Consider the following 14,300-nt stretch of genomic DNA (forward strand, 5'->3'; position numbering starts at 1 on the left):
TGTGTTTGTGTGTGTTTATAAACACTAACCTTGCTTGTGCGACAGTGTGTGTATGTCTTTGTTTCCTAATGTCATGTCCCCAACTAGAATCCCTTTCACTCATAAAAATGTGTTTTTAGGCTTGTATGTATGTATGTATATATGTATGTATGTATGTATGTATCTATGTATGTATGTATGTATGTATGTATGTATGTATGTATGTATGTATGTATGTATGTATGTGTGTGTGCATGTATGTTTTCTAATCATACTTAAAACCCTTTACCATCAATTATATTTAACGTTTTCCAAAGTCGGAATGTGTACGTGACAATAGAAAGCTATGTGACGTTAGTTTTCAACCTTGCACTTTACATGTGTCACGAGAAAAAATTATGTCCGATCTTTGCCAGTTTCCAATACAGGCACATTTGCAACTTGACCATACATCTTCACTTCATACAAGCCCCACAAATTCTCTTGTTTGAAAACAAAAATACCAATGGACTTTTACGATATACTGTGAAATGTTCATTGTGATTTAAAAAAGAGAGAATACACCGATGTTAAACGTAAGCGTCTCTTGTTCTTGATTTTTATAATAACCACCTACACGCATACACTCATATATGCACAACTTTCAAACATGATGGGGAATACTGGTTTTAGTTTTACTTCATTCTTTGAGTAGTATTTCTTTTCTAGAAAAGTGGGTATTGTTTGAATGGACAGTTGGGTGTTTTTTTTAACAAATTCATGAACTGGACACGATGAGCTTTAACTTATACTCTTGCATCGGCCAAGTCCTACTTCTTCAACTACTACTGTGGATGGTCTCCATCGCACTGTCTCTTATCTTCTTCCTCTCGTTTTATTCTTTCCTCTTCTTCCTGTTGCTGTTAATGGAAAAGGCTTGTTCTTATTCCTTCTGTTGTAAACGTTTCCTTAATTCTTGTTTCTGCCTCTGTCTAAAATCCTCTCCCAGTACAAAATTCTTGCGAAGATGAAAGACATTCGGTTAAATCTCAATTAAAATCATTCCCATCTGGAAGTATAACTGTGGTTGATTTGGTAGCTGCCATGCCATTACTCCTCGTATCCTCCGTAGGCGCACCCCAATGTATCTTCTAGTCTCCGCCATGATTATGCTATATCGCATCGATTCACTACCGACGGACGCTAGCGCACCTATATATTGCATGTGACGTCACGAGGCGCTCTCTTCTAACTGGAAGTTTAAACAACGAGAAGAAGACCAGTGTGATGTTCCATATGTTAGCTGTCTTTGGTTAACAAGCCCTATCGGCCCTTTTCAGGTTTACTCATTTGCCTAGAAATGATACACTCTTGGACTCTTGCCGAAACATTTTTTAGTCTTTGTGTTGTTTAAGGGTATGTCTGTGTTTGTTTTTCTTCAGAAATACTTTTCTACCCATAAACCCAATGGGCACATTTAACATAAGATTTCCCATAATTACATAGATTGGCGCGTATTGAGGTCAACTCGAAAGCTGTTACTAAGTTCCTGCCCGATTGAGGTCAGCCATTTGTAACACTGTTACCATTTGACCCCATAAATTCTTTTGACCCTATAAATATGTTTGACCCTAAGTGCCATTCCAAAATTAAATCTATGGACCGATTTAACATAGGGTTTCCCATAAGACCTCCAAGTGTCCCTTGCACTTTTGTCTAGGAAATATCATTGACTCTCAAGGGTCATATATCACTACTCATATATTACTAAATATAATATTATGGGACACTGTTCATAAAATACATATACATTTTATCAGTGTCAGAATTTAACGTGGAAGGATATGAAGATGACGAAAGCACTATTAAGTTTTATTTAAAAATGTTTATTCAAAATACACATGACTACATTATACTGGAAGCGTACATACATAGATTACACGACACAATCAAGAAATTGTTTAAATTATTTTCTGAAGTACCTGTATCTTATCTGCACAATTTGTTAAATGGTTTTCTTTAGAAAGCATTTAGACAGTGGATCAATTAAACATAAATAAAAAAATTGTGCAGTCTTTAGTTAAAAACATATTGCTTTTAGTATCAAAATGATTGTGTTTTCATAAGAGAGATAAGACCAGTCTCTGTCGCAAGATATACACGAAATGCAATCGGTGACATCAAGGAAAATGATATATTTTTTGGAAATCTACATTGTCAGACTGTTCAAAGTCGCAATAACAAATTTAATACAATGAAGGAGACGCCTCCCATGATTTAGAAACCATGATGATCATAGGCATGTTTCCTCAAAGTGATTGTCTTTATTATCACAGCAAAGACAATGCAACATTTATAAAAACAACCCAACTACACCCAGCTGAAAATCTATAATACACGTATGTTTTTTGCATCATTAATTGTGGATCTAGAGTAGATCAAGACAAAGATGAAATTGAAATGAAAGCAAATATTTATACATTGAATTAAAATACAGTCATCACTTATAATTTGTTTTCTAGTTTTGTGTTATAGCGTTTATCAGTGATATAAATGTGAATATAATTTGTAATAAATCAATCAGATGAACTATTATGATAAAAGGAATTGAACAATATAAGTTCTGTATAAAACGAATTGCTACAAGACATGATATTTCATAGTATTTAGCTGTCCACACTGTATGATATTTCATAGCATTTAACTGTCCACACTATATGATATTTCATGGTATTTAACTGTCCACACCATATGATATTTCATAGTATTTAACTGTCCACACTATATGATATTTCATAGTATTAAATTGTCCAAACTATGACTATCATTTGTCTAACCCAAGGATAATTCAGACGTCTCTTAGACTTATTGCAAGTTTGCTGATACACTGGCTCAGACTAATTATCAAATAAAATGATTGCCAAATAATCTCCAGTTATGTACAGATAACACGTGACACACGAAAACAGGACTATGGCAATGTAATACAAACTTTAACATCATGGTATGCATCTTATTTACCATGGTATCCAGAATGAACACAATGCAGAACAAAAGTAGGCTAATAAATTTGTTTATTTACTGATCGATGAATTGTTCGATTGATTGACTGATTCATTAATTAAAAGCACTATTACATTAAAAAATAGCTTTTATCTACATGCAGCATAATTATGGTCTTTTATTCAAAGAAAAGAGCGTTACTGAAAAACGAAAGCAGCTTATATACAGCTACATTCAATTGACATTTACAGACTTATTTTTACTTCAGCTATAATGCCAAAGAGAGGAAATAGCATTGCCTATTTTTAACTGACATTTACAGACTTATTTTTACTTGAGCTATAATGCCAAAGAGAGGAAATAGCATTGCCTATTTTTAACTGACATTTTCAAAATTATGTGTACTTGAGCTAAAAGGCCAAAGACGGAAAATAGCATTGCTTTTTTCGTAGCAACAGTTTCGTACACGTCAACAGCAAAGGGTTAAGCTTTTATTTGTTATGCGATATATCATCGCCATACTCGTGTAGATTAGCAGTAAACTACCAGTTGTGGAAATCGGAAATATTCCAGTAAGACAATTCTTATCTCGAAATAAAATGTCTTGTCGGCTATAAAATTTCAACTATTACAACTCATTTCAATTTTAAATGAATTGAAAGTTAATAAACACGTGTTTACAAAAGATCCGCATAATACAAAGATATAAAAAGATTGAACGCGTGAAGCAACATCGTAAAATTTGTTTGTCGCTCATGGAAATGATTCTAAAATACATCTTTCTTCCTAAACACACAAATCTGTGAAAGGAAAATGTACATATTATGAACCAATGCATCGTGATCCAAAATTATATAAAAAAAGCCTTTTAATAGCAATGGAATTAAAAAGTTGACCATATAAACGAATTCTTTCCTAGTGACGGCTATGCGGAGGGATGCGGATTGTTTTTAAAGATCAAGGTTTCATCGCTAAATGAACCATTATTTGCAAATCCTTCCACTTACAAAAATGCGATTGATTTCAAACTTTTTAAGGTAATTTAAAATACAGGAAGCTGAAAGATGACATGCGAACAAAATAATATTTATTGTAATAGGTATATCATTTGCTTATGACATTTCAAAGGACAAATGTGTTGACAAATGTAAATTGGCTTGTTCATTTTAACTGCAGACAATATGTAGTCATTCATAAGCTGTACATGACAGTAGTTTATTCTCCAAAAACTTTACATTTTATTGTTAAATGTGCCCTTTGTCATTGCTACCCACAATACGTTGCTTCCGGTTGATCCTTGTTCTTACTTGACAAAATCAGAGAATGGGTATTTATGTTCTTATTTTCTTTAATGATCATTTCCTGAAGAACCAACATATACTCCATCATTTGATGGATAAAATCAACGCCAATAATTAGCTAGATTACAGGCACTCAAGTCGATATAATCTGAGTCTTTCAAAGAAAGAGTGTCTATAAAAACTAATTGATTGGCATGTAGTTTATAATGTGTTACAATACATGCCAATATACTTGGAACTGAAGGCCATAGACCTTGCTAGTCTGGAAGAGATGAAAATGTAGATAAAAGATATTATCTGTTCACTCCTGAAGGAAAAGCGAAGCAAAACATGAAGCAAGTTAAGATTCTTGATTGAAATGGGTACATTAAATAAAAAAAATTAAGGGGCACAAATGTAGATATTCTGTTATTCTTCCTCGACGAATAATAATCTACCTTAAATATTAAACGATAGGGATTTACCCCAACTACATTGAAAACTGAAGAAACGTTTCTAAAAAGTATATTTAGAATCGGAGAATTGTGGTTTCTGACTACATCGCGTATTTCTGTTTATATGGTTTACTGGTGTTTGCATTTATCCGTTCAACTTTTAGAGAAAAGAATTGTTCACGATAATATTTCAAATGCAGCTATGAACAGCATGATGGACAGGATCCAGAACAGTGTCTGACTGCTTGCAGAGCCGCCATTTCCAGTAGGAAGGGCCACAATACCTAGATCATCATTGTTGCATTTGTTGCTATGACAGCAACGAGTGCGTACGGTAAAATTTCCATCTGGTACGTCTTTCTCCGTACAATTGCTTGCACAGCCCGCTGTAATGTTGTAGGATGTCTCAAAGGAGCGTTGTACCATCTGAAATATTCAGTGTGTGGTATCAAGTTTTTTAAAGTAACCTCATGGCTAATAACCAAATGGAGAATTGAAATGTATTCTTTAACATATACTTGTACAGTACTATAAATTTCTCACATTGTTAACCTTCTGAACTTAATAGTTCATTCTACTGTGGACAAATTAAAACAAACAATGTCTGTCATACAATCAAGATACATGAATAACATTTACATTTAGTGACTTGTTTTCTAGCCTGTGAATGTGACACAATTTCGCAGATGCTCTCGACGTACATTTTGTCGTGGTCAGAGTGACACGTAACAATTAACTTTGACGTATGATCCAGGCAAGCAATAAATTGCTGCCGGCGATAGATGGGATACGATCTATTTGGGTGCATGATTGGATTTGCATTAGGACCCGCTAGGATAACGATTATACAGATATGTTAACGTAGAGTCAAGTAAAGGAACATGACAAAGTCGAGACAATCCAGACACAATTTGTGCCATTCGGATATAAGTGTCATTAAATAAAATTGTCCAGGAATAGTTATTAATAAGGGCCGGCTTGAGGGAATTATTCCGATTTAGATTAGAGTGTTAACATTTTGATAAAGTTAATCCCGACTGGCTTTCTAAATTCGGGGAGGGGGTCCCAGACGAAATTCAATATCTAAAGTAATTTCCTTTGCTACATTCGGCAGTCCAAGGTTTGGACTGCCGAATTTGGGCATTGGGCTCTGCAAAAATTTGAGAGACCCGGAACCAGAGAGAGATTTGGCTGAATAAAAAGAGCGAGTCTCGAAAAGGCACAAAGGTATTGTCTCAATCACATGCAACATGCTCATTGATGTCAATTTATAATTATTTGTTGAATGTACTCGTTTTAAGTTCATACTTCAACGTCCTCGAATTCAGAAGTTAATCATGTATTCGCCTTGAATGTGATATAATTCGTGTATTGTAAGAATGTCATACAATACTTCATTGTTATGAATGTGTTCGGATTTAGTGGTTTGTATGTAATTGAATCGTGTATTGTAGGAACTTCTTGCTTTAGTGTGATACGAATTACGAGAATTAATTTATATGTCTTATATGATATATAGTATTTATGCTAAGAATTGATTTTATTAAGTCTAAGTCTAGAAATCTCCATTAGAAATTAATATAGTTAATACAAGAAGTGAAGTTCAATAATTCAATTGTGTAATTAAGTTGTGATATCTCTTAATCGTATACATCGTTCAGCTGGTCATTTACAGATCACAGTGGGATGTAATAGTTTATCAATCAGGACTAGTTATGTCATGATTCCAGTTAGAAAACTAGCAGCTAAAATAAGGGATACTAAAATTCTATGATAATAAAGTGTGTGTCTGTCTGTGTGTGTATCAGTTTGAGAACTGGCCATGTTAGCTTTGCTGTTTTGGGCTATAATAAGACGATATCTAACGCAAAAGGTGTGGAAATATAGTTCGATTCCAGCGTAAGAATAAGCTGGCAAATATTTAGGCTTCGTATTATATTTATTTGAAAGGGAAAATAGATCCATATATAAGCTACACAGTGGAAAGGAGTGCAAAACACAACCAATTACAGTGATGACCCGAAAAGGTTGGATATACAGAAGAAAAAGAAATATGGCAACAATGAACTATCCCCAACAGTGATTTGAAAAGGACCAGAAGCAATTAGATTATGCTGACATGCCGCCAAATTGAGTTCGAGCATTCGCTCGATTCTATTATCAAATTTGTTTTATCGCTATAACAGAATGGCTAACTGCATTTCGCATAAATTTTGTAACTCTATTTCTAAGAGAAAGTATATCATTCAAATGTCATGTTCAGCTTTATTTTGGATATGTAATTGATTACACATTTATATTTCAAATATGAAGGCTCGAGTTGTTCTATTCTATACCTTTGCTCTGATCTGTTATTTTTTACACAAGCTGCAGGGTTCGTTTAATAGAAGTAAACTTTACTTGATCGACTAATTGCAACGAAATCGTTGGGGAAATATGTAATTACTCACCGTGCAAAATTGTCCAGTGCAGTTCCCCGTGTTGGTTGCATTGGCCAAACATCCTCTCCAGTTACATGTGTGTAGAATACATACAAATGTCGTCTGTGAAATATATATATATATATATATATATATATATATATATATATATATATATATATATATATATATATATATATACATTGTATCAATGATTTAACACGAGATGTATACATTTTGTCATTAAAATGGCAAGAGGCTTGCCGAGCTTCCTTTAAATGACAAATTACAACAAGTGGTGTCTCACTAATGCAGTGTACATACTCCACACATCCTCACATCCCTTCCAAGTGTTTCCGCTATGAAATGTAGTTCTCTGCCTATTGTTCCTATGTACAATCACCTTAGTATATTGATAAGTTGTTTTCTTTTTTGAGTTTCTATTTTATTCACATTGGATAAATCAATATACGACACACTTATCATCTAGACATGAAAGATGGTTTTAATGAAGAAATCAGAGCATTACAAATACATGGTTAGCTGCGCCATTCACATGAACGCTCAGCCTTTCACCTACCGGAAATTAGTGTGGAATAGAAATTAAGCGAAATGACGAACCAGCAAGAGGTAATTATTTTGCTTTAATAATAGTACCACCGACCATAACTCTCTCTCTCTCTCTCTCTCTCTCTCTCTTTCTCTCTCATCTTTTGGTCGGTTAGATTTAACTTTTACCAGAAGTCATAAGTTCAGAGACATCGTGGGATGTCACAAGCAAAACTCCTCTACGCTTCTCTTTTCATAGATTTTCAACCTATTTTGCTACGATGGTCCAGAGAGAGAGAGAGAGAGAGAGAGAGAGATGCTTTTGGACATTTTCGTATTTCATTAATAAATGTCGATTTTTTAGGACATTTTAATAGGCTTAAGAAACAAGAACTGCAAAAACAAAACCTTAAAAGGGGCCCCGAGTGGCCGAGTGGTCTAAAGCGCTCTCCGTAACGGATCACTGCCATCTCACGTCTGTCTGCGTGGGTATGTGAGAAAGCTTGCCAGTAGCTTCTCGTGGGTCGGTGGTTCTTATCGGGGTTTTCCCGGGTTCTTCCTCCACCATTAAAACTCCCCGCCATGTATAGCCTATCGTGTGCTGAAAAATGGCGTTAAACCCTACAAAAACAACAACAACAACAAAACATTAAAAACATCACAGTAAGTGTACCACGTTACCGAGAAATTTACCGTATAATGTCGACATGATTTGTAACTTTGTATCATTGATTATATATACACTGTAGATAAATCCCAAGAAAAGTGCTCGCATATCTTTTCGGCGAACCTTATTCATTTACATTACTTGGTGTACATTCAATTTCAAGATTTTCATCCAGCCCAAATCTTTTTCTATTTCATTCTAGATTTCTGCGCATTTTCTCCCTTATGCATGAGAGGGACGGGAAACGGAAAACAGAAATGGTTGCGATAAAATTGTGTACCATATTAAATTCATTTTGAAAACGGGCATTATTAATACATTTTATTTCTATCTTCATACGTCACTAATGATTGATTAAGGGACAGCATACAGTTACAAGGGCGCCGATGCAAGAATGTTCATATACGTGTATTATTAACCAGCATGAGCGCTTTCGACACTTTCATGAGTCTTTTTCAAAGGCAAATACAAAACATGGGCAAGACAAACAAATAAAACAGAAAAACGGTTATGTTTGCAAAACTTTACATAGTTGTTTCTACAGGAATTAAACCTTTAAATGTATTATGTTTCAACTAGTTTATTTCAACTTGTTACTAATACTGGAAATATATTTATTGACCTAGAAATCGATGAGCCATAACGACATCTGTTATTTTACGTAAATTTAGGTAAGCGCAAATTATCTTAATCAATCCCTGACACACGTGATCCCTTGTTGAATCCAGTGCACTTGAAAGGATTGTTATTTGTAATATGATTTATATTCTTTATAGATACACACCTTTTTTGTGATGATTTTATGGCACTTGTAACACAGACCTGTTTGCTATATCACACCGAGGATACGGGAACTAAATGCTCTTCTCACCACCAAACATTACGGACACATTATATAATGTTAAGTTTGAAGAAAAACATTCTAAATCATTAAAGCTTATAGTTTGTGGGATAGATATATCTTCTCGTATTATCTCCCTTTAAAATTTCTTAAAATTACTTCTCTGATTATAAAAATCTGTTCCGTGAAACTATGGAGATAACGTTCACTTATTGTTTTAAATCTAAACTTTATATCCTATTATATATTTAGGTGCTATATTGGCAAGATAACCAAACAAACTAAGTCATACTTTTGACAGGTTATTGAGTTAAATGGCTTTAATATGAAACAACGTTTAAAGTCCTATTATATGACTTATAATATCGAGGAAAAATGTGTTGCAATATATTTGTCAATTTTCTAACTTCGTTTTCGGTGCAAAAATTATTTCCACTCTTAAACAAAAGTGTTTTCTTAAACTTCTCCACGATAGTTTCCTTCTTCATTGTTTCCTTGACATTTAGGTTATAAAATAAATTTTCTTCATCGAACTGTACTTTTCTGGCTTTATCCTTTAAAATTTCTTTTAAGGCGGTTTGTATCTTTTGTACTTTTTTTTCTTTTCATTTAGCACAGAATCATATTATACGTCATCTTTCACTGTCTAATATTATTAAACTTTTTAGGACACTTACATATCAGTGATGTGAGCCTAGAACTTTCCATCTACATGACTAAAACAAACCCTTGCATATTCAAGTCATTGTATGGCCTGCTTGTGCAATGTGTATGTATACTGTTTTATCAATCAATCTTAAAATTCATAATATTTTATCCTCTTTATTTTTTAATTTTCATCCACTTTAATTTTACTCTACAATTTATCAATATATGTGAAAAAAGTGAACTTTTTAAATTATTAATGCAATTTTTATTTTTATTGCCTTACTAACTACTAGTTTTATTCCTAGTAGTTCTTATGTCTACCAATTTATATCATAGTGTTGGTATCATGAAATACTTCTTATTTTTCACAAGTTTGCTTTCTAAAATTGATCTGTTTACAAGTTCTAAAACCACATTTTTTCTGCAAGCTATGTTTCATTTATGAAAATGAAGCAAGCTGGTTCCGGTCAAGAATTTGAAACGTTGATGAAGATTATCAGGCTGCAATTGTAATAAAGTAATAAATTTAATTAGTTAATATAATTAATTAACATAATTTAACTGATTTTGTATCGAAGGCGGATCAGAAACCTCTAAAACCCATCTGAACTAATCTTGACACATGCAAATGGTATTTACAAGAAAACTAGAGTATGTATGGACGATTATCTTTAACATAAAAGATAAAATCATCATACAAAAGTTTTATTACGAATAAACGGGTCAAGAATATTTCCAAATTAATGTGTTATATAGACTAAATATAATCATTTAACTTTATAGCTATCCAAAGAGGCAGAAGGAAGGTTCGTTAGATGTGAAATATAAAAGACAATGTGGTTGTAAAAAAAATCTTGAAAATAGTGCGGATATGGAAATTAAAACATTTTGAGCTAACAGTTGCAACCAGACAGACAATAGTTGGTGTTGCTGAAACAAATTTAACAGAATGAATAAACTATGGAAGACAAATATATGACGATTTTGGTGATGGTAATAATAATGTTAAGGATGAAATCGATGAACTAAAAAAGATGGAAAAAGATCTTCTCTCCTTGAAAAGGAAATACTAACAGAGTTCTTTTGTGAGCTAAACAAAAGAGAAATAAGGGTTTATGAGAATGCTACTGACATTGTAAACTGAAAATTAGTACCAATGAAAAAACAGACCTTACTCAAATGACGACTTTATAAATAAAATAAAAGAAGATACTGCTACATTAAATGAGATGTTAGAATCTTATGAAACGACAATAGAACTAACAGTCGCTAATTTAACAAATATGGACAATGCTTTAAAAGAAAATATTAAAAATACTTAATCAAGATCAAACTAAAAGTTACTCCTAGATGAACGGTTACGGTTAAACCGTCTGTTCGAGGAAAAAGGTGTAACTATTGCTAGCATGTGCCCTGATAGAAGTTATTTATCTGTTCAAATGTTAAAACTGTTACAGATACGAGTAGGTAGCAGCGGTACAGTGATTCAAAAAAATTTCTTCATTGATATAATAAGAAAAGGTATGAAGTATTTAGCCTATTGGCTTATTTAAGTTAGCCCCAATAGAAATAACATCACTGACTGGTGTCAATAAATGATTCTTCAATTAACCGAAACCGATGAGAAATTAATACTGGCTAATGCGCTGCTGGTAATTATTCCACCAATTGGTTTGTTCTACACAATAGAAGTGTAGGGTTTATTTTTGGCAAGTATTCCATGAATTGGCTTGTTCTTCACAGTTGTAGTGAAGGGTTTATTTTTGGTAATTATTCCATGAATTGGCTTGTTCTACACAATCGTAATGAAGAGTTTATTTTTGGCAATTATTCCATGAATTGGCGTGCTGTACACCATTGTAGTGGAGGGTTTATTTTTGGTAATTATTCCATGAATTGGCTTGTTCTAAACAATTGTTGTGAAGGGTTTATCTTTGGTAATTATTCCACCAATTGGCTTGTTCTACACAAGTGTAAAGAAGGGGTTTATTTTGGTAATTATTCCATGAATTAGCTTACTCTACCCAATTGTAGTGAAGAGTTTATCTTTGGCAATTATTCCATGAATAGGCCTGTTCTACACAATTGTAGTGAATGGTTTATTGTTGGTAATTATTCCATGAATTGGCTTGTTCTACATAATTTGTATCTTTGGTAATTATTCCATGAATTGGCGTGCTTACAAAATTGTAGTGAATGGTGTATCTTTGGTAATTATTCTATGAATTGGCTTGTTCTACAGAATTGTAATATAGTACTTATTTTTGGTAATTATTCTACACAGTTGTAGTGAATGGTTTATTTGTGGTAATTATTCCATGAATTGGCGTGCTGTACACAATTGTAGTGAAGTGTTTATTTTTGGTAATTATTCCATGAATTGGCGTGCTGTACACAATTGTAGTGAAGGGTTTATTTTTGGTAATTATTCCATGAATTTGCTTGTTCTACACAGTTGTAGTGAATGGTTTATCTTTGGTAATTATTCCATGAATTGGCGTGCTGTACACAATTGTATTGAAGATTTTTTTTTTGGGGGGGGGGGGTAATTATTCCATGAATTGGCTTGCTCTATCCAATTGTAGTAAAGGATTTATGTTTGGTAATTAGTTCATGAATTTGCTTGTTCTACAGCATTGTAGTGAAGGGTTTATTTTTGGTAATTATTCCATAAATTGGCTCCTTCTACACAGTTGTAGTGAATGGTTTATATTTGGTAATTATTCCATGAATTGGCGTGCTGTACACAATTGTATTGAGATTGGGGGGGGGTAATTATTCCATGAATTGGCTTGCTCTATCCAATTGTAGTGAAGGATTTATGTTTGGTAATTAGTTCTTGAATTGGTTTGTTCTACATTATTGTAGTGAAGGGTTTATCTTTGGTAATTATTCCATCAATTGGCTTGTTCTACACAATTGTAGGAAGGTTTATCTTTGGTAATTATTCAATAAATTGGCTTGTTCTACAAGAGCGTAGTGAAGGTTTTATTTTTGGTAATTATTCCATGAATTGGCTTGTTCTACACAATTGTTGTGAATGGTTTATTTTTGGTTATTATCCCATGAATTGGCGTGCTGTGCACAATTGTAGTGAAGGTTTATCTTTGGTAATTAGTCCGTGAATTGGCTTGCTCTACCCAATTGTATTAAAGGGTTTATGTTTGGTAATTCTTCCATGAATTGGCTTGTTCTACACAGTTATAGTGAAGTTTTTATTTTTGGTAATTATTCCATGAGTTGGCTTGTTCTACAAAAGTGTAGTGAAGGGTTTATCTTTGGTAATTATTCCTTGGATTGGCTTTCTCTACACAATTATAGTGAAGTGTTTATCTTTGGTAATTATTCCATGAATTGGCCTGTTCTACACAATTATAGGGAACGGTTTATTTTTGGTAATTATCCCAAAGAATTGGCTTATTGTAAACTATTGTATTAAAAGGTTTATCTTTGGTAATTAGTCCATGAATTGGCCTGTTCTACATAATTGTAGTGAAGGGTTTAGTGTTGTTAAATGTTCTTGAATTGGATTCTTCTACACAATTGTAGTGAAGGGTTTATCTTTGGTAAATAGTCCACGAATTGGCTTATTCTACACAATTGTAGTGAAGGGTTTATTGTTTGTAAATATTCATGAATTGGATTCTTCTACACGATTGTAGTGAAGGGTTTATCTTTGGTAATTATTCTATGAATTTGCCTGTTGTACACATTTGCAGTGAAGAGTTTATTTTTGGTAATTATTCCATGAATTGACTTGTTCTACACAATTGTAGTGAAGGGTTAATTTTTGGTAACTAAAACAATAAGAAAATAAATACTGACTAACTAGTTAATACATTTCAAAAAGTAAACTGTACCAACTCCTGCAATGATTGACGTAATTATAAACGCTTGTTTACTTATTTCATAACATATCAATTAATAATATATCATGCGGTACATTAGTCGTAAGAATCGGTACCCGGTTTAACAATCGTAATACCCATTTTGTAGGAACTAGTGATGGTTTTGTAAGCTTGTCTACGTAATTTTTAGTAATGTCATTCTCTTCTTTATTCGTCATCAGCGTTTAATGACGTTCTCTTGTCACTTTGGTATTAATATTGGTATTCATTCTTGAAATTGATGACTTTCATAAATTGTAACTAAAACCTTATATAGGTTTTTTCCTCCTTTTCTCAATCCCTTGTTATTTTGAAGAAAAGAATAAGTCCATCCCATTCTTTGATATGGTGTTACATTCGTTGATATGGTGTTAAATTCGTTGATATGGTGTTACATTTCTTTAATATGGTGTTACATTCGTTGATACGGTGTTACCATTTTATTGATTTCTCTCATTTAAGTCCAACAGCCAACCCTTATATCATTTGCAATTATAATTTCGCTATACGAACATAACTCCTTGCGTAGGTACTAAGAAACCCTAATGTACAGTTTTATGTTCTAAGTCTGCAGACGTGTTTTATGTTGTAC

The 14,300-nt window shown here is 33.1% G+C and overlaps 1 protein-coding gene across 8 annotated transcripts in view; it reads right to left on the reverse strand.

The window, feature by feature from the left end:
• Positions 1-1,823: 1,823 nt before the first annotated feature.
• Positions 1,824-14,300, reverse strand: part of LOC149802464 (uncharacterized) — a 225,957-nt gene continuing 213,480 nt past the window's right edge. For all 8 annotated transcript variants that reach the window (XM_089951707.1, XM_089951702.1, XM_089951708.1 and 5 more), the window contains 2 exons: positions 7,147-7,239; positions 1,824-5,122 (listed from right to left, as the gene is read on the reverse strand). In XM_089951707.1, the coding sequence (XP_089807833.1) occupies positions 4,874-5,122; positions 7,147-7,239 (342 nt within the window). In that variant the 3' untranslated portion in view covers positions 1,824-4,873. The remainder of the gene's footprint in view (positions 5,123-7,146; positions 7,240-14,300) is intronic.

Source organism: Sinohyriopsis cumingii, chromosome 3 (genome assembly GCF_028554795.1).
Source record: "Sinohyriopsis cumingii isolate HCF-2022 chromosome 3, ASM2855479v2, whole genome shotgun sequence".
Taxonomy (NCBI): Eukaryota; Metazoa; Mollusca; class Bivalvia; order Unionida; family Unionidae; genus Sinohyriopsis; species Sinohyriopsis cumingii.